General features: G+C 40.9%; 1 protein-coding gene across 1 annotated transcript in view; it reads left to right on the top strand.

Moving 5' to 3' along the window:
* The window catches only part of LOC122550548 (glypican-6-like), a 1,037,604-nt gene that overhangs the window by 280,918 nt on the left and 729,993 nt on the right, over positions 1 to 26,693 (top strand). The window contains exon 2 of the mRNA XM_043691449.2: positions 6,563 to 6,721. Coding sequence (XP_043547384.1) covers positions 6,563 to 6,721 — 159 coding nt within the window. The remainder of the gene's footprint in view (positions 1 to 6,562; positions 6,722 to 26,693) is intronic.

Raw genomic sequence — 26,693 nt, forward strand, 5'->3', positions numbered from 1 at the left:
CTTCTCTATTTCGCCTACCACCGCGCTCCAGTATGCCTGCAGTCTGTGACAGGGCCAAAGACAATGAGTAGGTATGCCATGCTCACTTTACATTTAGGACACATTGGAGATGCTCCCGCTTTAAATTTAGCAAGGCAGTCTGGGGTCAGAAGGACACTGTGGATTGTAAGGCGTGGGTCCTGTTGCAAATTGAGATCCTTCTTGCATTTTCCCAGATATCCTCCCATATTTCAGAAGAGATCTCAATGTCCAACACTCTCTCCCATACCTTACAGAGCCATTCAGTCTCATCCAAGGGACCCTCTCCTAATAGATGATAAGCGTTGCTAACAGATAATGTACCCTCAGCACTCAACACTCTCTTCTACATGTCAGACCTATAAGGATCAGTTAAAAGTGTGGTCTTTTTTTGTATGAAGTTTCTAATTTGAAAGAAACAAAAGAGGTCCCAACTGGGCAATTCATTTTTCCAAGCCAACTGGTCAAAGGACATCAATATGTCCCCTTTGAATAAATCACCCAGGCAAGACATGCCCCCTAGCTGCTCATAGTTTAAACCCAGAGACAATCATCCCTGGCTGAAAGCCTGGCTTACCAACTATGGGTGTCAAAAATGATGTTTTGGCAATATTGCCCTCACCCTGATGCATTGCCCTCCACTATTGTGGCTCAGTGGTTAGCACTGCTACCTCACAGCACCAGGGACCCGGGTTCGATTTCTGCCCTGGGCGACTGTCTGTGTGGAGTTTGCACATTCTCCCTGTGTCTGTGTGGGTTTCTCCAGGTATTCCGGTTTCCTCCCACAATCCAAAAGATGTGCAGGTCAGGTGAATTGGCCATGCTAAATTGCCCATAGTAATAGGTGCATTAGTCAGGGGTAAATGTAGGGGAATGGGTCTCGGTGGGTTGGTGTGGACTTATTGAGCCAAAGGGCCTGTTTCCATTCTGTAGGGAATCTAATCTAATCTATTGATGACTGTTGGGCAATGGCAATATTCCTTAACTATTCTCATTTTGTATGAGAACAGCAGGCTAGTAAGGCAGCATCTTGCCTGAGATGCTTCGATGTCCAACCAAAATGAGTGAGGGTGCCCCCGGGCCTAATCATTTATGTAAGATTGCAATGAGCTTAACTGACAGTTTTTGATGTCTGGGAGGCTCACTCTGCCTAGTCTGCAATTTAGTCAATTTAATTATGGGCCGCTTGCGATACCAGGTAAAAGAACTAAACCAGCCACTAAGTCTTCAAAATATTTGTTCAGTAAAAAACAGAGAAAGCATTCACATAGGGTACAATTAGCAGGGCAGAATTGTCATTTTAATGAGAGCTATCCGACCTAATCAAGAAATCAGAAGTGCATTCCATCTACAAAGGTCCTGCTTGATTCTGTCGAATAAATGGGAGCAATAAATATACCTAAGTAGAAAAAGCCCTCCTGCAACCATCTAAAAGGGAACCGAGATCCACCCTCAGAATCAGGCACTCTGGTGAGACAACCCATCGGCATGGCCTCTGACTTGCAAAATTGATCTTATAACCTGAGAGCCACCAAATAGATTGGTGCATTATATCAAGTGTGGCACTGAGACTGTTGGGTTTGATAAGAAGACATGAACATTATCCACATACAGTGCGATCTTATGTGATTTCATCCCCACTTCTGGAGTGGTTATATTGGGATCCCTGTATATTGCCTCTGCCAGCGGTTCGATCACCAATATGAAAACCAATGGCGACAAGGGACAGCCCTGTTGACTGTCCCTATAAATATTAAAATTGCTTGACCGTACACCATTGGACCGCAGCAAGAGGATCAATATTCAAAACCTCCACCCACCTGATGAAGGTCTCTCCCACGCCAAACCGCTTCAAAGTATGAAAAAGATATGGCCATATGACCCTGTCAAATGTCTTTTCTGCGTCTAAGGAGATCACCAATCCCTGTACCGATCGCTGTTGACATACTTGGATCATGTTCAGTAATCTTCTGACATTATCCGTCGATCTGCTACCTTTTATGAACCCTGTCTGGTTCTCCTTAATGATGGAGGGCAGTACAGTTTCTAGTCTTAATGCCAGAGTCTTGAATAGGATTTTGGACATTCAGGAGTGAAATAGATCTATAGGAAGCACAGACCTCTGTGGCCTCCCCTTTTTTTAAGAATGAGAGAGATGTTTGCCTCTCTTAGAGATGGTGGGAGGAAGCCACGATTATGTGAGTCATTAAACATACTATAAGCATCGGCCCTGACAATATACTTATAAATTCCTTATAGAACTCACTGGAGAGCCCGTCAGGACCCAGTGCCTTCCCATTCTGGAGCTGCCTCACAGTCTCCTGCACCTCTTGCTCTGACAATGGGGCATTGAGGAGAGACTCTTGTTCAGGGGTCACTCCTGGGAGGTTCAAATTCTTAAAAAAAGGATTCCATCCTAACCCACCCACTCTCACAGCTTTCAGATACGTGTAATTCAGAGTAAAATTTCTGGAATGCTGCATTAATCCTTTTGGAATCGTAGGTCAAATGTCCAGTGTCCTCTCTGATTGAGGAATGGACTGGGGGCACTCTTTTTCCTAGCAAGATATGCTAGATACTTGCCCTACTTATCCCCATGCTCAAACAGCCTTTGACTTGCAAATATAAGCTCCCTACTGGCTGTCCATGTGAGCATGGAGTTCAGCGTAGACTGAAGCACTGGGATCCTGTGTAGTTTAACCAGTGTGGGCCTGTCAAAATATGCCTTTTCAGCTGCTTTGAGATGCACCTCGAGCAAGTCTTGCTGCTCAACTGTGCATCACCTCTTGCTGGCTGAATAGAAAATAGCCAACCCCCTAGCATAGACTTTAGCTGTTTCCCAAAGGATGGATTGACTGCTGGCTGAGTCTGAATTTATATCTAAAAAAGCCCTGAACTCAGTAGAAAAGAATTCAATAAACTTGTTATCCTTGAGGATGAAGAGGCTCAGTCACCAGTGCCTCGAGCCTATCACTGTATCCTTACTCTTAACCAATAAATCCACTGGGGCATGATCGGAAATAGTGATATTGCCAATTGTACATGACACCACTGAGCCCAGATGTGCTGCAGGGATCAGAAAAAGATCAATCCTGGTATTGCATTTATGTGGGTTCAAAAAGAATGTGAAGTCCCTGCCAGTGGGGTGGAGGTGCCTCCAAACATCTACCAATCCCTTAATTGTTTAAATCATAAAGAAGATATCGGTGGGCCTTTGGACAATCTGTCTACTGTAGGGTATATGAGACAATTGAAATTCCCTCCTATGACAAAATGTTGAGAGGCAAGGTTAACCAGTCCAGAAAGTGCATCTGTCAAGAATTTAAGGGGGTGGGCCGGGGACAGTAAACATTTAAGATCCCGTATCAAAGCTTTAAGGATTACAAATCTCCCATGTGTGTCTTTAATTCACTCTAATAACTTAAATGGGAGATTCTTTCTAACTAAAATGGCCAATGCTCTACTCCTCATATTGAAAGATGAAAAATAAACCCAGTCATACCCATTCTATTGTAGCTTCAAATGCTTTGCATCATCCAAGTGTGTTCCTTGTAATAAGGCCATGATTTGGAGATGCTGGTGTTGGACTGGGGTGTACAAAGTTAAAAATCACACACATCAGGTTATAGTCCAACAGGTTTAATTAGAAGCAGTAGCTTTCGGAGCGCTGCTCCTTCATCAGGTGGTTGTGGAGGACACACACATACACACACACACACCTATACACAAACATACACCTTGCTCATGACCGGGATATGAAATCATATGTGAAAAACTCCGTCCTCCTTTTGCTGTGATGCATCCTAAGGACCCTGCAGCAGTGAACTCTCCCTAATATGGGTGCTGCACTGTTCTCGGTTTGCCATCAGACTGGTCATCATGTTCATCAACTGTTCATCGTCTTAGGAAGGCAGCCACTTCCCAAAGTTAGGTGAACCTCCAGCCTTGTTTAAATTCTCATAAGCTTTTAGTCTTAAATCTTTGTTGAAGTTCCCACTGCCTCCTACCAATAATAAAGATAACATCTCTGCTTCAATTGCTGTCTCACAGATTTTTACAGATTGATCTATCTGTGAGGTTGAGTTATTTTAAGAAAATCCCTGTTATTGATACTGCATAAGCTTTCTACAGACTCTCAAGCTCTCAAAGTCCATTCCAATGGCAACAAAATTCATATGGGCCTTGTGTCTTGGTAGATATTCTAAGCTGTTAACCTTTTGACTCTGAACTCATCTCAATTTTGCAAATCAAGTAGTCACTTTAAAGTATAATAATGTCGAAAGCCATTTTTATTTCTAACATTTCTTTGTGAGACCTGGAGACTATCTGTTGCTGACATAGAACTTCTTGCCATTGCCTACTAGTGTGAATATCTTGCGCCTTCTTCACAGTAAATCGCTACAGCCTTTTAATCTTTAACAACCAGCATTGTAGTTTTGTTGTTGGGCAGAATCCAAAGCAGGTCAATTCACCATCTTCATTGCATCATGTAACTTTAAATTAGAAAGCCAAGTCCAAGATGTAACAGAGCTGAAAATGTGTTGCTGGAAAAGCGCAGCAGGTCAGGCAGCATCCAAGGAACAAGAGAATCGACGTTTCGGACATAAGCCCTTCTTCAGAAGAAGGGCTTATGCCCGAAACGTCGATTCTCCTGTTCCTCGGATGCTGCCTGACCTGCTGCGCTTTTCCAGCAACACATTTTCAGCTCTGATTTCCAGCATCTGCAGTCCTCACTTTCTCCTCCAAGATGTAACAATTTTATTCACCTCACATTTGTAATCCTTGTCTTGTAATTTGCACAGTGTGATGAAAGCAAACATAAATGATCATAACAAATTTGTTTGCAGTGCTAAGGTACTGCTTTTTCTCGATAAGATAGTTTGGATATTAAGTCAAAGATCTTCAGGCAGGCTTATTAATCTTCTGGACGATGCTCAATTTCAGTAAGACATAAAGTTCATTGACTATGTGCAGTAAAGCTTATTTGTTGTTCATATTTCAGCCACATCGAATTGAGCATTTAAATCTGTTGTTTAGGTATTTGCTTAGATGTTTCAACGCATAGATTATTGGGTATCAAGGATAATCATGTCAATGAGGGTGTACTGATGTAGCTTCTCTTAAAGATAACTTTCACTAAAAATGAAAAAGGAAATCTCTTTTGGAATTATCTAGTAAATGACCATGTAGTGCAGCCGTTCTCAAATTAGCTTTGCATCACACTGCTGATTACTATGTTCAACTAACACTCACATATCTCATGTATGTCAGCAGACTGGTAAAAATCTTTGAATTTCAACAAATTTTACAATAAACACAGTTAAGATTTCAATGTTTCGCTGATTTTGTTATGAAGGTGTAGGAATACTGCAACTTTAAGAGAGTGGAAAAGCTAGCAAGGACGTAGAGAAGCACACAGAGTACTGGAAAGTTTAAAATTTAATATTTGGTCAAACAGCTAGATTCACCGGGTTGCCTGGATACAAAAACAAATTTGAATTTGGCCAATCAGTTTAAATTATGCCCCAAGATGCCAAACTCCAATCAAGTTTGAATTTAGTATTTTGACATTATTAATACCAATGAAATGATCCAATGCTTTGGAGTATGATTATCAGACATTATGGAACAGTTAGCCAGAACGGCAAAGAGAACTGATAAAATTCCAATAGATGTAGCCAGCTAGTAAGAACTCTCTATGAGGTACTCTGTCTGGAGAAGGAGTTTGCACAGAAAAAAAACATTGACACTGACCTGGAGAGCAAATCTACAGAGAAAGATGCAGAGAGGAGATTTTACAGTTGGCTGGTTTTTGAAATTTGAATTCTCTGGTAAATCTTAATCAGGGGTTTTATCAGACCAGTATTGTAGAGGGGAAAGTAATAGAAAGGCTTAGCTAAATGAGTTGTTAATGTTTACTTTAAATAGTTCTTTGCCTCTCGAATTTTTACAGGTTACCGCACAAAGTAAATCTTTTCTGTGTTGCTGGTTTAAATTAGCAGGTGGGATTTACCCCGCGTCATAACAATTTGTTGTTAATGAGCAAATAAAAAGACATAATGTAGATTGCAATGTCATAGGTTTTATTTTGCACTCTTTCAAGCAGGTTGATCCCTAGGGGATTGCTTTCTGAGCTCCTTTACCATCTTTTAACAAATTGAGAAAAGGCTGAATGACAAAATAGAACTGACATTTACATCCTTTCTTCAATCATCCAATGTCTCTTTTCAATTTACGGAGACAATATGCATTATCTGTCCATTATTGTTGAAAATTTGTCTGGAGTAAAACTCTCTTGAACCGCAAAGTCTAAACCCTGGTGAAAATAGAAAGAGAGATCTATCAATGTTTTTAACAGAAAAATTCAAACAAATCAGGGACAAAATTAGCTATAACATGGAGCCGGTCCTCCAGAACTGTAATAACATCCAGCCAACCCAGGAAAACAACAATTTCATTGCAAAGCTTACCATAAACCGCCATATCAATTCACAATGGAGGTCCAGTTTGTTTACTGCTAAATGACTTTTCAATTTCTTTTCAGGGGAGCATCTGCGAATATGTTCAAAAGGTTACACGTGCTGCACCTCAGAAATGGAAGACAAGCTCAGCCAGCAAAGCAAACTGGAGTTTGAAAATATGGTCGAAGAAACCAGTCACTTTCTGCGTACAACATTTGTTTCCAGGCATAAGAAATTTGATGGTAAGTGTATTGGCGATTTTGAAATTTTGCAGTTTTGCAGTCTTTCATCCAATACTCTCTTGAGCTTCTGGCTCTCTGCTGTAAGTCCTCAAAGGAATTTAGATGTGCCTCATGAATGGAAACTGCTGTACCTCTTTGTTATCCAAATTGCGCATAATTCTAGACCACAAGGTTGTGTTGAGTGTAACATTCTCCTGAAGGATTTTGTTTATTCTTTCAGCTTTCCTTTAGGTGTGAGCTCATTGTATGGAACAATATACCTCACACAGACAGAACTTTTTTGTATTGAGAGAAATGACTCTTTGCCCTTGTCACAAAGGAAGTTAATAGTTAGCAGTGAATTACCAACAATTAATCCAATTGAACATTTTACACGACGTCATTGACTACAAAGTAAAAGCACAGTCACTTTGTGAGCTTGATTAATATTTGTACTTAAAATTACAGAATCCCTGCAGTATGAAAAGAGGCAATTCAGCCCAACAAGTCCACACTGACCCTCCAAAGAGCATTGCCCCTCCCAGATCCAAACCTGACCCTACCCTGTAACCACATATTTACCACCTCGTCTGCACGCTACAGACAATTTGTCATGGCCAATACACCTAAGCTGCACACCATTGGACTATAGAAGAAAACTGGAGCACCTAGTGGAAACCCAAATCGAGAACATGCAAACTCCACACAGACAGTAATTCAAGGCTAGAAGTGAACTTGGGTCCTGAACACTGTGAGGCAGTAGTGCTAAAATACTGAGCCACTGTGCCACTGAAACTTCACTGATAGACATGTTGCAATAGATCTCGACATTGTCTTGAGTTTCAATTTTTTTTTCCCTTTCAAATCAAGTCCTGGACTAAATGGTTAGCTCAAATTATATTACAGCTGTTCCAGTGCCTCTGAAAAGTGCAGAACAATGTAATTGTGCTTGCAAAATATCTGCTTTCACATTCTGTACAACAGATTTATCACCTCATGATTCAAATGGCAATGAGTATTTAATTCTGCAGGAGGATATGTGGCAGTGTGATCTTTGATTAGTCATAATGTTTGAGAAGTTTTCAGGTATCTGGAAGAAGAGTGACTACCTCCTAATAGAAGTTAAAGTACCCAAGAGAGATGAAATGTCTCCTAGACTTCCTAGAGAAGCAAAGGAAGAATTAGAGGAGGCTTTGAGCATTGATTTCCAGTCAAGGTTGGCCATAGGCAGTGCTGGAAGATTGACGGTTGTAGCGATTGTAATCACGTCAACCAGGTGGACTTCATAAAATATGAGTCCCCTGTTGTACAGCCATTAATTTGGTCTGACAGATATAAACAGGGGTGTCAGAGGTTCTGTTCACTTTGACAGCTGGCTCTGAGAGAGCTGGATCAGTATCACGGACTATCCATGTAAGTAAGTGACTTAGTGATAGAATACCGGTCTCTGTGATCATTTTTGTGGTGACAAGAGAAAAGCATGCTCCTGAAGAAAATCATTCTCTTCTTCTGAAATGCTCCAGAAGCAAGACGCAAGTTATTGTGCATTGCACTCTGTCTGTATCAGAGGAACCTGAGCCGGTGCTAAAATGCCCCAGGAGGAGCGACAACAAAAGAATAGGCCGATGTCCTCGGACTCAGAAGGAGAGAGATGTAGCGATTGTAGTGGGGTCAGCCTGGTGGACCTCATAGAATGTGAGTTTTTGATTGGGGTGATTAATTGTGTCCAATCAGGGACCTCTGGTTGATAGATATAAATAGGAGTATCAGAGGTTCTGTTCACTCCAAGAGCTGGCTCTAAGGAGACTAGATCAGTGTTAAAGACTCTACACATGTAAATTATTGATGGCTTGGTGACAGGATATCAGCCTGTATAGGGCTATTTCAGAGGACTTTAAACATTGTGTTGTTGCCCAAAAAAGAGAGGAAGAGCCAGCTGAGATATTGACTGGTTTAGCCAGCCTAAACTTAATCATGGGCAAACTGAGAGAAGATTTTTTAAAAAAGTTGTTCAGAAGGTCAGTGAGAAATACTTTGTAAAAGGAAGGTCTGGCTTTAGATATCCAGAGATAACCAGTACGATTGGTGAGGGTGATAGATTTGTTCCAATGCACATGGATTTTCACAGAGGGTTGGCATGGACAGGACCTCATGGATATAAAGGAGGCCTGAGCCACTGGAGAGCCAGCAAGAGTACCATATTGCCTCATCACCAGAAGCTGCCCCTGGTTCGTCACCAGAATTAAGCACGGTGTAGCATCGTCACCATGCTAAATGGGACAGACTTCAAACAAATCTAGCATTTAAGACTGGATTTCCATGAGGTTCTATGGGCCATCAATAGCAGCAGAATTGCACTACAGCACAATCTGTAACCTCATGGCCTGGCATACCCTCTACTCAACCATTACCATCAAGCCAGGGAACAACCACAGTTTGAATGAAGAGTGCAGGAGAGCATGCCAGGAGCAACACCAGGCACACCTGAAAATGAGGTGTCAACCTGATGAAGTTACCAAACAGGACTACTTGCATACCAAATATCACCAGTAGCAAGTGACAGACAGAGCTAAGTGATCTCACTACCAACAGATCAGATCTAATCTCTGCAGTCCTGCCACATCCAGTCGTGAATGGTGGTGTACAATTAAACAATTCACTGTAAGAGGACACTCCGCAAACATTCCCATGCTCAATGATGAAAGAGCCTAACAAACAAGTGTGTTGCTGGAAAAGCGCAGCAGGTCAGGCAGCATCCAAGGAACAGGAGAATCGACGTTTCGGGCATAACCCGAAATGTCGATTCTCCTGTTCCCTGGATGCTGCCTGACCTGCTGCGCTTTTCCAGCAACACATTTTCAGCTCTGATCCCCAGCATCAGCAGACCTCACTTTCTCCTAACAAACAAGTACAAAAGGTAAGGATGAAGCATTCACAGCAATCTTCAGCTAGAATTGTCAAGAAGACGGTTCATCTCGGCCTCCTTCGGTGATCCCCAGTAAAATAGATACTAGTCTTCAGCAAATTCAATTCACTCCATGTGAGATCAAGAAATGGTTAGAGGCACTGGATATGGCAGACGCTATGGGCCCTTACAAAATTCTGGCAATAGTACTGAACTTGCTGCTCCCCTAGTATAGTTACAACATTGGTATCCTACCCGACCATGTGAAAAATTGTCCAGATATGTCCTGTACATAAAAAGCAGGACAAAATTACCACCCCAACGGTCCACTCTCGATCATTAGTAAAGTGATGGAAGGTGTCATCAACAGTGCTAATACTATATTAGCACCCTTTCCGAAATAACCTGCTCAATGATGCCCACTTTGGGTTCTACCAGGGCACTCAGTCCTGACCTCATCATCGCCTAGATTCAAACATGGACAAAAGAAATGAATTCTAGAGATGAGGTGAGAATGACAGCCCTTGACATCAAGGCCGCATTTGATCGATTGTGGCATCAAGGATCCCTAGGTGTCACTTACTTCCTGGTTTGTTGTCTGTGAGGGTACTACAGTGGCTGCTTACTTGGTAATGATATCACTGCTGATGGAGGCCTGGAGATTTTCATGACAAAGCACAAGAATCAAACAGATGTTGAGAAATTGTAAATCCACACCATGGAGATTGATTTTCCTGTGGGCAACTTTTTAAAAATATTGGTGAGAACCACCATCACTTTCAGGTAGACTGCGTAAGCTGGCACATTAGCATTTATACAAAACTTACCACATGTTTTCAATGGAATACATATTGGCCAGTCTTTATGTAGAAAATAAATGTTGTTGACAGTGGGGTGCTGGAAAAGCACAGCAGTTCAGGCAGCATTGGAGGAGCAGGAGAATCGACATTTCGGGCATAAGCCCATCATCAGGAAATAAATGTTGTTGGGCTTATATTTCATGGTTGAATCTGTCACATGTGATTTACCTAATTGTTGCTCCTCATGGAGATACTTATCCATTGACAATTAAATACATTCAGTGATACAGAATCATGTCATGGTTATGATTATACATAGAACATAGAACAGTACAACACAGAACAGGCCCTTCAGCCCACGATGTTGTGCTGACCATTGATCATCATGTATGCACCCTCAAATTTCTGTGACCATACACATGTCCAGTAGTCTCTTAAATGTCCCCAATGACCTTGCTTCCACAACTGCTGCTGGCATCGCATTCCATGCTCTCACAACTCTCTGTGTAAAGAACCCACCTCTGACATCCCCTATATACTTTCCTCCAACCAGCTTAAAACTATGACCCCTCGTGGTAGCCATTTCTGCCCTGGGAAATAGTCTCTGGCTATCGACTCTATCTATGCCTCTCATTATCTTGTATACCTCAATTAGGTCCCCTCTCCTCCTCCTTTTCTCCAATGAAAAAAGTCCGATCTCAGTCTACCTGTCTTCATAAAATAAGCTCTCCAGTCCAGGCAGCATCCTGGTAAACCTCCTCTGAACCCTCTCCAAAGCATCCACATCTTTCATATAATAGTTATTATGGTGTAGAAGGAAAACAAATAACTTTTACCAACAACTTTGACAGACATTTATGTAATTGAATATATTGTAGTGGATATTCAATTCACTATTGTGTATGAGAATCCTAACCTTCAATCTTAACCTTCGTAAAATATGATCTGTCTATATAGCATGCAAAACAATACTTTTCACTGTATCTTGGTATATGTGACAACAATAAATCAAACTTTATTTCATTAAAGAAAGCTATGCCTTGACACTGCCCAGATAAACCATACACTAAAAAACAGTAAGGACATCTCCAGCAATAATTCCTCTCATATTACACTGAAAGATGACTACTCATGGCTAAATTACATCCTCATCATGCATACAAGAAACGTATTCTGTTTCAGCCTCTGGATTCAAGCTATGGAGGGAAACAGTTGTATCCAAGTATTTAGATATGATAGTGTTCTCCACTACTTTGCCCAGCAAATGGTGTCTGGATATGAATATAGGAATACAAGAACATGAGTAGGCCATTTCTGTAATTCAATGAAATCATGACTGATCTGTGGCCTAACTCCATAAACCTGACTTTGGCCCATATCCCTTAATATTCTTGTTTAGCAAACATTTATTGATCTCAGATTTAAAACTAACAACTGATCTAGTATCCACTGCCAGTTATGGAAGAGAGTTCCAAAAATATAGTACCTTTGTGTGTAAAAGCACATCTTAACATCTCTTCTGAACAGTCTGGCCCTAATTTTTAAATTATTCCCCCTTATTCTAGACTCTCCAACCACAAGGTATAGTTTATCTTTATTAACCTGACTACTTCCTGTTAATAACTTGAAGATTTTGGTCAAACCATCCCTTATCTTCTAGATTCTAGAGAAAACAGGTCTTATTTTATAATCTCTCCTCATAACCTAATCCCTGAAGTCCAGGTATCCTTCTTGTAAATGTATGTTGTACTCCCCCAAGGTGAATATGTCTTTCCTCAGGTGTGGTTCCCAGATCTGGTCACAGCACTCTAAGTGGGGTCTAACCAGATATTTGTCTAACTACATCATAACCTTATACTCCAGTCTTCTAGATATTAAGGGCAGCATTCCATTAGCTTTTCTGAATATTTTCTGCACCACTTGAACCACAAATCTCTTTGAACATCCATTGTAATTAGCTTTATTCAACCAGAAAGTATCCTGATCGGTCCTATTTTGGTCCAAAATGGATAATCTCGCACTTGTTTTCATTGAACTCCAAGTGCCACAATTTTGTCCATTCACTTAGTCTATTCATATCCCTTTGTAAATTCATGCAATCATCTGCACTGTCTGCAATGCTGCCTAACTTTGTGTTGTTAACAAATTGGGACTATGCCATTGTCCAAGTTGTTAACAAATAAGGTGAATAATTGAGGGCCTAATATCCTTGTGGGACACTACTAATCACATTCTGCTAATTTGAGTGTCTACCTATTATTTCCCTACTTGCTGTCACCTGCGACTGAAACAATTTCCTAGCCATGCCGGTAATTTGCCCTCAATTCTTTAACACTTTCTTATGCGGGACATTATCAGATGCATTCTAGAAGTCCATATGAACAATGCCCTAGCCCATTAACTTAGTTATGTCTTGAAAAAAATCAGTGAGGTTTCAGGTATGACCTGCCTGTCATGAATTCATGATGGCTCTCCCTGATTAACTGAATTGTTTTTCCCATGTTCAGTTCCCTATATGTGATTAGAGACTCGAACAATTTCCTACACATATGTCAAACCTCTTATTAATAAAAAGTTGTCACCAAAAGGTTCTGGTACCATGCAGCTTTGTAAGACAAATTACAGGTTTATGCGTTGGGTAGAAGCTTCCAAGAAAAGATGTGAGCATTTGCAGACCACAAAGTCTTGATTTGCTGCCAGTTATTCTTTCTAATGATGGTTAGTCCCATTGATCTCCTCTGAACATTAACAGCTTTAATGGGGTAAAGAATTGCTTTGAATGGAAGTTTTAACATTATCACCTTAATAATCATGTCCTGATTCTCCTTTACAAATACTTGGCACATTTGCCTCTGAGTTCCTTCTCCTCATGTTGAATGGAGACATTAAACAGTTTGAAGTATGAATACAGATCTAAGTCATAATAGTTGAGAGAGAAATTCCAGATACACATTTACCTGTTGATACACTTATGTCCTGTGACATAATTTGGAGACAAAGTGTGTATCTTTTCTGTCTGTTACAACCATCAGGTACTTCAAAGCCTTTTACAGTCCATGAAGTATTTTTGAAATGTAGTGAGTTTTGTAACGGAGGAAACAAGTAAATTTCCACAAACAGCAACATGATAATGACCAGACAATCTATTTTTATGGTGTGATTGAGGGATTCATATTATTCACAATCTTCGGGAATACACCCCTACTCTTCTTCGAAACACTGGCAGAGAACCCATTATCTGGGCACAGCAGAGGATAAAAAAGCCTCAGTTTGAAGCCTTATCTTAAATACACCATGTCTAATAGTGCAACATACTGGTGTTGCACTGGAATATTAGACTTGCACCCCAGGCCTGGAATGGAACCTGAACCCAGAGACTCTGAATCAGAGGGGAGAGCTCTGTCATCGAACTTTTGCTTATAAATGAGAGGGTCCAGAACAAGCCAGTTTTCCCTCAGAAGCTGGCAGATAAAATGTAGCAAGATGTTCTTTAAACCTGTTTTTGCTTAATTTTATATTTTACCAGTTTGATAGCTGGCTGATTTTCTTTTCAGGATGTCGTTATTTGCTGTGTCTGTAATTTTTCTGTTTATTCATGGGATGTAGTCATCACTGGTTAAGCTAGTATTTATTACCCATCTCTCATTGCCCTTGAAATGATAGTGGTGAGCTACCTTCATGAACTACTGCAATGTATGTGTTGTATGTGCACCTGCAATGCTGTTAGGGAGGGAGTTCCAGGAATTTGATCTAGTGTCACTGAAGGAAAAATTTCCAAGTCAGGATGGTGAGTAACTTGGAGGGGAGCTTGTAGGTGGTGGTGTTCCCATGTATCTGCTGCCTTTTTCCTTCTAGATGGACGTGGTTGTGGATTTCAAAAGTACTTTGCAAGGAGTGTTGATGAATTTCTGTAGCGCATTATATGAATGATACGTATTACTGCTACTGAGAGTTGGTTATGGAGGGAGTGAATGTTTGTTTATGTGGTCTCGATAGTGGGCTGCTTTGTCCTGAACTATAAGACCATAAGACATAGGTGGAGAAATTAGGCCATTCAGCCCATTGGGTCTGCTCCACCATTCAATCATGGCTGATAAGTTTTCAATCCCATTCTCCTGCTTTCTCCCCATAACCCTTGATCCCTTTGATAACCAAGAACCTATCAATCTCAGTCTTAAATATATGACCTGGCCTCCACAACCTTCTGTGGCAATAGATTCTATAGATTCACCACTCTCTGTCAGAAGAAATTTCTTCTTATCTCCATTCTAAAGGGTCTTCCCTTTACTCAAAGGCTGTGCCCTCAGGTCCTCGTCTCTCCTACCAATGGAAGCATCTTCCTAACATCTACTCTATCCAGGCCATTCAGTATTCTATATGTTTCAATTAGATCCCCCTTTATCCTTTTTAACTCCATTGAGTATAGACCCAGAGTCCTCAAACATTACTCATATGTTAAGCTTTTCATTCTTGGGACCATTCTCACGAACATCCTCTGAACACACTCCAGGGTCAGTACATCCTTTTGGAGATATGGGGCCAAAACTGCATACAATACTCAAAATGTTGTATAACCAGAGTATTATAGAGCCTCAGAAGAACAGCCATGCTTTGATATTCAAGTCCTCTCAAAATAAATGCCATTGTTACATTTGCCTTCCTAACTACTGACTCAACCTGCAAGTTTACCTTAAGAGAATCCTGGACTAGAACTTCCAAGTCTCTTTGCACTTCTGACTTCTGAATTTTCTTCCCGTTTACAAAATAATGCATGCCTGTATTCTTCCTACCAAAGTGCATGATCTCACACTTTCCCACACTGTGCGCTATCTGCTCCTTCTTTGCCCACTGTCCTAATCTGTCCAAATCCTTCTGCAACCTCCCCACCTCCTCAATGCTACTCGTCCCTCTACCTATCTTTGAGTCATCTGCAAGCTTAGCTGGAATGCCCTCAGTTCCTTCATCGTTAATGTATAAAGTGAAAAGTTGTGGTCCAACACTAAACCTTGTGAACACCACTTATCACTGGTTGCCCTAAGAAGGGCCCTTTTATCCCCACTCTCTGCATTTTTTCCAAACAGCCAAGCTTCTATCTATGCTAGCCCCTTGACTCTAACACCATCTTATTTCGTAGCCTTCTCTGCGGGACCTTGTTAAAGGCCTTCTTGAAGTCGACGTTGATAGCATCAATGGCTCTCCTTGGTCTAACCTGCTTGTTACTTCCTCAAAGAATTCTAGCAGATTTGTCAGGCATGACGTCCCCTTGATGAAGCCATGCTGACTTTGCCCTGTTTTACCACACACTTCCAAGTATTCAGAAATGTTATTTTCACAATGGATTCCAGGATCTTACCCATGACCAAGGTTAGGCTAATCAGTCTGTCATTTTCTGTCTTTTGCCTTTCTCCCTTTTTAAACAGGAGTGACATGTTAGCGATTTTCCAGTCCTCTGAGACCCTCCCTGATTCTAGTGATTCCTGAAAGATCACCACTAACGCCTCAACCATGTCTTCAGCTATCTCCCTAGGAACTCTGGGGTGTAGTACATCTGGTCCAGATGATTTGTCCAGCTCAGAACATTCAGTTTTTCTGGTAACTTCTTCTTGGTAATGCCACTATACTCAGTTCTGCCTCCTCACTCTCTTGAAATTTTGGGATATTACTCATGTCTTCCACCATGAAGAATGATGCAAAATAGTTATTCAGTTCCTTAGCCATTTCTTTGTTCCTTACTACTGTGTTTCCAATGTCATTTTCCAGTGACCCAATGTCCACTTTTGCCTCTCTTCTGCCTTTTATATATCTAAATAAACTCTTACAGTCTTCCTTTATCTTACCCTCATTTATAATCTTCTCCCTCCTTATTTCTTTTCTTGTTGCTCTCTGTTAGTCTTTGTAAGCTTCCCAATCCTCTGGTTTCCAACTGCAGTTTGACACATTATGTGCTTTTTCCTTTGCTTTTATACTTTCCCTGACATCCCTTGTCATCCATGGTTGCCTCATCCTCCCTGTACCATGCTTCTTTTTCCTCGGAATTGATCTCTGCTGTGTCTCCTGAATTTCCCCCAGAAACTCCTGCCATTGCTGTTCCACTGTCTTTCCTGCTAGCCTCCTCTCCCAGTAAATTCTACCCAGCTCCCTCCTATGCCTCTTGACTTTGTTCAGCTGTAATATCATTATTTCTGATTCTATCTTCTCCCTCTCAAATTGCAGAGTCAATTCAATCATGTTATGATCACTGCCTCCTTAGGATTCCTTCACCTTAAGCTCCCTTATCAAGTCTGCCTCACTGCATAACAATAAATCCAGTATTGCCTGTTTCCTTGATGGGGTCCACCACAAACTGCTCCAAAATGTCATCTTGTACACATTCCACAAATTACTATTCTTACTATCAACCTGATTTTCCTGCTATTGAAATCCCCCATGTTCACTGTAACTCTGCCTTTCCTACAGATCTTTTCTATCTCCTGGTGCATCTTGTGCCCCACCTCCTGACTACTGCTTGGAGGCCTGTGCATGACTCCAACTATTGTTTTTTAACCTTTGCGGTTCCTCAATTCTACCCACACTGATTCTACACCATCTGACCCTACTTCGTCTCTTACTATTGATTTGGTTTGATTTCTTACTAATAAGGCAACTCCACCCCGTTTGTTAACCTGCTGTTTTTTTGAGAGGATGTAAAATTTTGAATATTCAGCTCCCAATCCTGATCCCGTTACAGCCATGTCTCTGTGATGCCCACCATATCATACCTGTAATTTATGTAAATCATCTTAAGTGTTGTTGGAGTTGCACCCATCCAGGCAATGGGGAGTATGCCATCATACAACTAACTTATGTCTTGTAGATTATGAACAGGCTTTGGGGAGTCCAGGAGATGAGTCACTCGCGACAGTATTCCTCGCCTCTTAGCTGCTCTACAGCTACAGTCCTTATATAGAAAGTCCAGTTCACATTCAGGTCAGTTGTAATCCCCAGGATATTGATAGTGAATTTTTACTTTTTTAGCTGTCGGAAATGAGAATGTATCAAACATTCATTCCAATAGGGTGTCACTTCAGCACCACAACAGACAAAGTCACTGGATGAAATGTAATCCTTAGCAAAAAGTGCTCTTCCAGAAAGTCACCTGTTTCTTTAGTCACATTGTACATCAAAACCTCATTATCCGCAAAGGATAAGGCACAGACCTCCCACAAATAACAAAAATACAGGGTAAATCTTCTGACTACCACAAGGGGCCTTGCAATCGATTAGATGAGAAAATGGAAAAACATGACTCAGTCTGGGGTCATTCTTGCAAGTACGTGAAACAATGGCTAAGAAGTCCACAGATAACAGAGAATAAGTGTCCCTCAGCAAACACTTAATGAGCTGAAAAGTTGCAACTTGAGCCAAAGTGTGTGTTTGGCAGCAGAGTTTAGAATGTAAATTCTGACTTCGTGTTTGCAGATTGCTTTCTGTCGCATAATTTTCCATAGTATCTGTTGGCTGTACATGAACTAAGTCCCCTTCCAGCCTCATGGGAGAGACACATTGCTTGGCCTTCAGAGACCCAGGAAAGCTTTTACAGTTTGACCGCCAGCTCAGTTGCAGATCGAGCGACAGATCAGGAAGCTTTTAGATAATGCAAGTTGATTTATTATTACTAGCGGACGTGCGGCAGCTGGGCTATAACATTGACAAGCAGACATATCCAACAATGTTTCACCTGAATGTGGTTGATTTTGAACTTATTCTTAAATTCAGAGCAGGCAGAAGAGGCATTATCCTGATAGTCATGTCTTCCTTTTTTGAATAAGTATTACAGGCAGCTGATGTCACTGGGCCCAGCAGAACCATTAATTTTGGTTTGAGCATGGAAACAACTGCAGCTCTCTAGCCAATTGAACACAAATGAGAAGAGAATCAGAAATGGCTGGTATAAGGTGAATAAAGAGGCTCATAATCTTGTCATGAATAGTAGTAGGCCTGAGGATTGGGAATGTCATAGCATCATAGACGTCTACACCTCAGGAAAAGGTCCTTCAATAATCGAGTCTGTACCAAACAAAACATGCTTCAATTCTAATCTAATTTTCCAGCACTTGTCCTCTAGCAAAGGACCAAAATAAAATTAATAAAATATTAATCAAATAATAGAATATGCGAGTAAGCTAGCCAGAAATATAAACAAATTAAAATGTTTGTAAGCATTTAGGAGATGAGTTATTAAAGTAAATGTTGGTCCCTTCAAAACAACTGCAGAATAAATTAAACAAAGATTGACAAAATGCCAGAGACATGCAACAGATATTTTGTAACTGTCTTCACAATATACATGTCACATACTAAAAATAGTGGGTAATCAAATAATTAATACAAGTAAATCAATTGTAATTAATATCAGTAGAGAAAAGTCACTTTTTTATAGACAGTAAAATTCAACAGATCCCCAAGATCTGATAGCTTTCACCTGGATTCTAATAGATATATCTGTAGGAATAGTAGATGCACTGATTATTAGATTTCCAATACTCCCTAGATTTTAAAATGGTTTGAGCAGTTTGATGTTTGTAATATACACTGTTTTTGATTTAACAAAAGTAGGGGAGAGAAAATAAAATATTAGCAAGTTACTTATCAGTTATCAGTAAAATGCTGGAATGTATTATTGAATGCTGGAATATCATTGGATAATCAGACAAAGTCAATATGGTTTTACAAAAAGGTATCAGAGCTTTTTAAGGATCTAACCAGCAGAGTAGGTAAATGGAAATAAGTAGATGTAGTATACTTTGATTTAAAAAAGATATTTAATGAAGTTAAATGATGTTTAATAGATAGGTTAAGGGCTCATTAGATAGAGAATTGGTTCACAGGCAGGAAATGGTGGAAGTCTGTGACTAATGGAATACAACAAGGATCAGTGCTTGGGCCTCAGCCATTTGCAATCTATGTTAATGATTTAGGTGAAGAGACAGGGTAGCATATGTAAGCTTGCTGATTATACAATGTTACCTGTGATGATAATGCAAAGAATTAAAGATGGGTTAAGTGAGTGAACAGCAGAGTGGTGAGTGAAGTGTAAAATAGGAGTGTTTAAAAGCATTCACTTTGGTCATAAAAATGGAAAAGCAGAAGATGTTTCAAAGGAATAAAATTTATGCATGTTTATTTTCAGAAGCATTTATGTGTAAAGGAAAGTCAACATAGCTCTGCTATTTTGTTAGAGAAAGAGACAACAGGTGATGGGTTAACTTGAGGATCACCATTGCTGATGTAAGGGGAAAGGTTGAGAAGGATGGCTCTTCATGGTAACCTCAGCCAATGCAGGAATTGAACCTATGCTGTTGGCATCACTGTGCATCAGAAACCAGCAATTTGGCCAACTGAGTGAACCAAAGAGAGTCTGAAGAAGTGTCACTGGACTTAATACTAACTCTGCTTTCTTTCCATGAATGCTGCCAAATAGTCTGAGTCCATCCAGCAGTTTCTGTTTTTTACTTGATTTGTCAACATCTGAAGTTATTTGTTTTATGACAGAAAGTAATAATTCTCTACCTAATAGTACTCATTAGTGAGTGATTGCTGCTGATGATGACTCTCTACAGACTTTAGCAGCTTTAAATTTTTCTGAGAAAAAAACAAATTCTTTGTGCATCATCCCAATAGGTAATAGAAAACATCCAGCAACTAATCTGAAAATGGTCAGTCATCCCTTTTGAACTTGGAGGGCTGGGAAAAATTCCTTGCTTGTTCAGCAATGTGTAATTGAGAGTTTTGCTGGGGCATTGAACAAGTAATGATGGTGTGACATCACAATCCACCTGCTCTGCATATTTTTGTTTTATTCTTTCTAACAGGACTACACAGGATAATCACAGGAAAGATGTTCTTAGTAACTGGGAATGCAGAACCAAGAGTCACAGTCTAAGAACACAAGACAGGCCATTTAGGACTGAGATGAGGATTTTCTTTTTTTTTTGGTGAGTCTGTGGACCTCTTTACTGCAGAAAGTGGTTGAGGCCAATGAATTAAATGTTTTGAAAAGGAGTTATATATAGTTTGTAGGGCTAAAGGGATCAAAGTTACAAGGAGCAAGTGTGAACAGAGTGCTGTGCTGGATGATTCTGCCATGATCACATTGGCTCAGCAGGCTCAAAGGACTAAATGGCCTCTTCCTGCTCCTATTTTCTATGTTGCTGTACTTCATGGGAATATGGCATCGCTTAACAGCAGATAGTGATTGCATATGCACTGACGAACTCCACATCAAGACGTTCCATGTAAACTGCACGAAAGGTGTGGCTGCATTCCTTGGTACCATCTTGGATCCCCCTCAGATCGGTCATAGGCCTCAGAAAATGATTGCTCTCTCATTCAAGTTTTACACGTAGAATTTTTGTGAGTGGTACAAGATGTGTTGATGCATAAAGAACTACTATGTAACAAAATGAAATATTTTCAGCTTTTCACTGTGGAAACAGACAGGAAAACTCGATTTAGAAACAGAAAACAGGAGCAGGAGTGAGCTAAATTGAAAGGAAATTGTTCAGCTTTCTGTGATCATGCTTCTCGAACATTAGAGAGCTCTGTTTGAATACAGGGGATAAGTAAGTGATGTGAAATATGGCTTATTTGGAAGTTGAGTTAGGGCTGCAGCAACACAAAAATGAGGACGTGAATGAAAAGTTTCAGTACAAAGTGCAACTCTTTATGATGTTGCCTGAGGAGGTTAGCCTACTCTTTGCATTTGTAGTTGTATAGTGCCTGTAAACAATTTTTCTGACTGTGTTGTTTTTGTGAACATGGTGTGTGAGCTATCTGGAAAGTTAGAAAGATCAGACATGGGAATTACTTTTTATGTAAAGGATGTCCTCTTCAGGTCACTGGAGACACATTTGCACTATCAATTACAGTAACAGAGCCACAGTACTGATCTATTTGCAGCTTGGTCTGGTAGGGAGATTTTTGCTTTGATCTATATTCCAAGTCTCTGGGGCTTTTGTGGGGAGAAGATTAGATCTATCGACAGGCCATAATGGAGCATGTGGGCCAGCTGTCGATCATTGTCAGGGAGGAAAAGACAGACTAATTCTGAAATAGGGCATCTGTCACCTGATTGGTCCTTGTGAGGCTTCATTGTGTCTTCTTAATCCAGTTTGTATTCAACTCTCCTGGTTGATAATTGATGGTTCCTATTCCAAATTATGCTAACAGTGATTAATCAGTTAATAAGGATAAAATGTGCTGCAAGAAATGTAATTTTCATGAAAAAGACCAGTACAGTTCTGTGATGAGAAGCTCACAATTGGCACATAACTTTACCTTATTCTCACTAAAATCATTCTTTGACCTGCTGAGTATTTCTAGCTAGTTTTGTTTTTAAATTCAGCTTCTGTTATCAGCTACACTTTTGCTTATTGTTGCCATTGTATATTGTCCTTAGTCACCTGAAAAATAAGGAAAGAGGTTGGGTTTTGTGGATCCTGAGGGTCAGACTCTGGATCTCTGACACGTAAAACTGATGACTTGCATTTTCCCAAGCTTGTTTATGATTTCATCTTTTCAGCCTAAACTGTGAGTGACAAGACTTCTTTGTTGAAAGAAAAATTAAAGCCCTTAACAGTAAAAAAAATAAATAGAATTGAATGTAACCATGCCCATCTTTTTAAATGCTAATAGTCTTAGCAGAATTAGTTGTCCACTGTGTTAGCACAAGAATTAGCCCATTTGAAACAAAAACATTAAAATAAAATGAATATTTCTAGAATAACAAAGAGAGGAGTTTCAATGTTCTGAAGGTGTAGCTATTCTCTAATATACTGATGCAACTTTGAATGCTGTTGCTGAGTGTGTGGAATGTTTCAAAATATTACCAGGAAAACAACGAAAGCTTGATTTGATTATTTAGGACACTTACAAAATCATAATATGAGCAGATTGAGCTATCATGAATTTCACAAAAGAAAAATGTGTTCAGGTTTTATTAGGTTGCAATTGGGAGTCAGTTAAGGGAAAATGATTGGATGTAGGGTTGCATTTTATAGCCCTACCAATTATTGGCAGAGATTTTAGGCCATTGATGGCATTGTTAACAGACTGTGTTCCCTGTTTGCTGATGGTTTTCATGACCTTGCCTCAACCTGGTTAGGTGATCACAGAAGCCATTTTGATTAGATCAGATTACTTAATGTGGAAACAGGCCCTTCGGCCCAACAAGTCCACACCGACCCTCTGAAGAGCAACCCACCCAGACCCATTCCCCTACATTTAACCCTTCACCTAACACTATGGGCAATTTAGCATAGCCAATTCACCTAACTTGCACATTTGTGAACTGTGGGAGGAAACTGGAGCACCCAGATGGAACCCAGGCAGACACTGGGAGAATGTGCAAACTCCACACAGACAGTTGCCTGAGGTGGGAATTGAACCTGGGTCTCTGGCACTGTGAGGCAGCAGTGCTAACTACTGTGCCACCGTGCTGCCCATAATTTAGGCCAGCATTTGTCCATTTCAAAAATCACTTTTGTCCATGAAGGGCTTGAGTATTAAAATCAGCTTATGGAAGTTTGTGTCCATGTTTACCACTATTATAAGTTCTTCTTCTAAAGCAGTCCCTCAGAATTGAGGATGTTTTTCGATCCTCAAAAATCTGTGAATTCTTAGTGGTTGAGCATATTCAAGTCAGTGATTGATAGATTATTATGTACCAAAGAAATCGGGGATACAGAACAAACATTCACAAGGGCGTTGGATAACCCTTTGAATAGAAACAATCTGCAAGTGTATGATGAAAAACCACTAAGATGTAATGTTTGTCAGAGTGCCAGTGTAGTCACGGTGGACCAAATGACCTCCTCAATGACACAACACTTCTGTGATTGTGGATGGAAAGGTATAGCTGAGGTAGGAGACCACTTAATGTTCATAAATGGCATAACAGGCTCAAGGCCTCTGGTAGCTTGTGAGATTATAATGCTGTCTTTTCCTCAGACAGTTTTCATAGCTTATGATATTGTTTGTATTTTGTAAAGGTGCAACACTGAATAAAAATAGAGAAACAGATTGTAGCTTAATGTAACAACTGTAATGTGTATTAACATTGATATTTTACTGAATTAAATGCACTAAGGGCACTTCACAATGCCATCATTACTGTAAACAAAATATGACATTGAGCCACGTAATTAGGTTTGAATATAGCTAATAGCCAAATTTAGGATTGTGACCAAATGCTTAGTCAAAGAAATTTATGCAGTGACATTGGAAGAGAGACGTAGAGAGGTTTAGACAAGGAATTTCAAAGCATGGGGCCAAGGCAGCTGAAGAGACAGTGGAAAAATTTCAAGAGATCAAAATTGGGAATGCTCAAGAAGTCAGAATTTGAGGTGCTCATATATTTCAGAGTAGTGTCGAGCCGAAGGAGATTGTCGAGACACTGAGGGACCAAGCTATGGAAGGAATTTTAAAACCAGTGTGGCTGAAACAACAACTACTGTAGGTCAGCAAACAGTGTGATGATTTGGTTAAAAATCACACAACACCAGGTTATAGTCCAACTGGTTTAATCGGAAGCACTAGCTTTCGGAGCGTCGCTCCTTCATCAGGTGGTTGTGGAGGACACAATTGTAAGGCACAGAATTTATAGCAAAAGTTTACAGTGTGATGTAACTGAAATTATACATTGAAAAATACCTTGATTGTTGAGTCTTTCATCTGTTCGAATACCATGATAGTTTGACTTCTTTCATGTGTAAATCACAACACTTTTTTTTACATAAAAAGTTACCTTCTCAGGTTAACTGTAATAATTGATGTTAGCCAGACAATATGTTGAAGGTGTTAGCCCCCTGTGTTCTGTCTGTGCCATAATGTTTAGACTGATTCTAATCTAAAAAGTGAGATAAGAGTTTTACGTGATTTCATGCAGTTTTGAACAAAGCACAATGTAACTCTGCAAGTATAAATTCACCCCACAAATGTATATGTGTGCATTTGGATCTTTGTGTGTGTGTGTGTGTGTCTGTCTGGGTGGGGGTTGTGAATGTGAGAGAGAATGTGTATGCGAGTGTAGAGTGGCCTAAGTCTGAGAGGATGCATGTGTGTGCCTGTAAGGGTGTGTGAGTGTGCGTGTGTCTGTGTATACGTGTGTGTGTGTGTGTATTGTGCAATGGTGGTCACCTGCAATGTGACATGAACCCAAGGTCCCGATTGATGCCCTCCCAATGGGTACAGAACTTAACTATCAGCCTCTGCTCAGCCACTTCGCTGCTGCCTGTCCCGAAGTCCACCTTGGAGGATAGTCACCCGAAGATCCGAGATCGAATGGCCTAGACCGCTGAAGTGTTCCCCAACTGGGAGGGAACACTCCTGTCTGTTTATTGTTGTGCGGTGCTCATTCATCCGTTGCCGTAGCCTTTGCTCGGTTTCCCCAATGTACCATGCCTCCGGGCATCCTTGCCTGCAATGTATAAGATAGACAACGTTGGCTGAGTCACATGAGTACCTGCTATGTACATGGTGGGAGGTGTCCCCACGCATAATGGTGGTATCCATGTCCACACTCTGACACGTCTTGCAGCGCCTACCATGACAGGATTGTATGGAGTTGTCCTGAAAGCCGGGCAGCTTGCTACGAACAATTATCTGTTTTTGAGGTTTGGCGGTTGTTTAAAGGCAAGCAGTAGAGGTGTGGGGAAGGTCTTGGCGAGGTGCTCATCCTCATTGATAATGTGTTGCAGTTCATGAAGAACATGGCGTAGCTTTTCAGCTCCTGGGAACTACTGAACAATTAAGGGGACCCTGTCGGTTGCAGCACGTGTCTGTCTCCTAAGAAGATCATTATGGTTCCTTGCTGTGGCATGTCAGAACTGGCGGTCGATGAGTTGAGCATCATACCAAATTCTTATGAGGGCATCCCTGAGTACTTCCAGGTGCCCGTCACGTTCCTCCTCATCAGAACTGATCTGGTGGACGCATAGGACTTGTCCATAGAAGGTGGCTGTTTTAATATGTTTTGGATGGAAACTGGAGAAGTGTAGCATTTTGAGGTTCTGTTGGTTTGCGGTAGTGTGTGGTGCTGAGGTGCCCATCCTTGATGGAGATGCATGTGTGCAAGAATGAGACAAATAGTCGAGAGTAGTCCACGGTGAGTGTGATGGTGGGATGAAACTTGTTGATATCACTGTCGTTTAATCAGTGACTCCTCGCCATGGGCCCAGAGGAAGAAAGTGTCGTCAATGTACCTTGTGTATAATGTTGGTTGGAGGTCCTTCGTAGAGGAGAAGTCTTGTTCGAACCTGTGCATGAAGGTGTTGGCATATTGGGGTGCACATCTGGTCCCCATAGCTGTTCCATGTATCTGGATGAAAAACTGGTTGTCAAAGGTGTCAGACAGACACGTGCTGCAAACAACAGGGTACCCTTCATTGTCCAGTACTTCCCAAGAACTGAAAAACTACGCCATGTTCTTCATGACTTGCAACACATTATCAATGAGGATGAGCACCTTGCCAAGACCTTCTCCACACCTCCACTACTTGCCTTTAAACAGCTGCCAAACCTCAAACAGATCATTGTTCATAGCAAGCAGCCCGGCTTTCAGGACTACTCCAAACAACCCTATCACGGTAGGTGCTGCAAGACGTGTCGGAGTGTGGACACCACCATTACACATGGGGACCCCTCCCATCATGTACATGGCAGGTACTCATGTGACTCAGCCAATGTTGTCTATCTTATACATTGCAGGCAAGGATGCCCGGAGGCATGGTACATTGGGGAAACCGAGCAAAGGCTACGGCAACAGATGAATGGGCACCGCACAATAATCAACAGACAGGAGTGTTCCCTCCCAGTTGGGGAACACTTCAGTGGTCCAGGCCATTCGACCTTGGACCTTCGGGTGACCATCCTCCAAGGCGGACTTCAGGACAGGCAGCAGAGAAAAGTGGCTGAGCAGAGGCTGATAGCTAAGTTCCATACTGATAGGGAGGGCCTCAATTGGGACCTTGGGTTCATGTCACACGACAGGTGACCACCATTGCACTACACACACACAGGCACTCCTACACACACAGACACACGTATACACATGGACACTACATTTGTGGGGTGAATTTCTACTTGCAGAGTTACATTGTACTTTGCTCAAAGACTGTGTAAATTCATGTAAAACTTCTGCTATAAATTCTGTCTTACAAATGTGTCCTCCACAACCACCTGATGAAGGAGCGGTGCTCCGAAAGCTATAGTGCTTTCAATTAAACCTGTTGGACTATAACCTGGTGTTGTT

Source organism: Chiloscyllium plagiosum, unplaced genomic scaffold, assembly GCF_037043375.1.
Source record: "Chiloscyllium plagiosum isolate Xiang-an unplaced genomic scaffold, Cpla_swu_hap1 HiC_scaffold_6, whole genome shotgun sequence".
NCBI lineage: Eukaryota > Metazoa > Chordata > Chondrichthyes > Orectolobiformes > Hemiscylliidae > Chiloscyllium > Chiloscyllium plagiosum.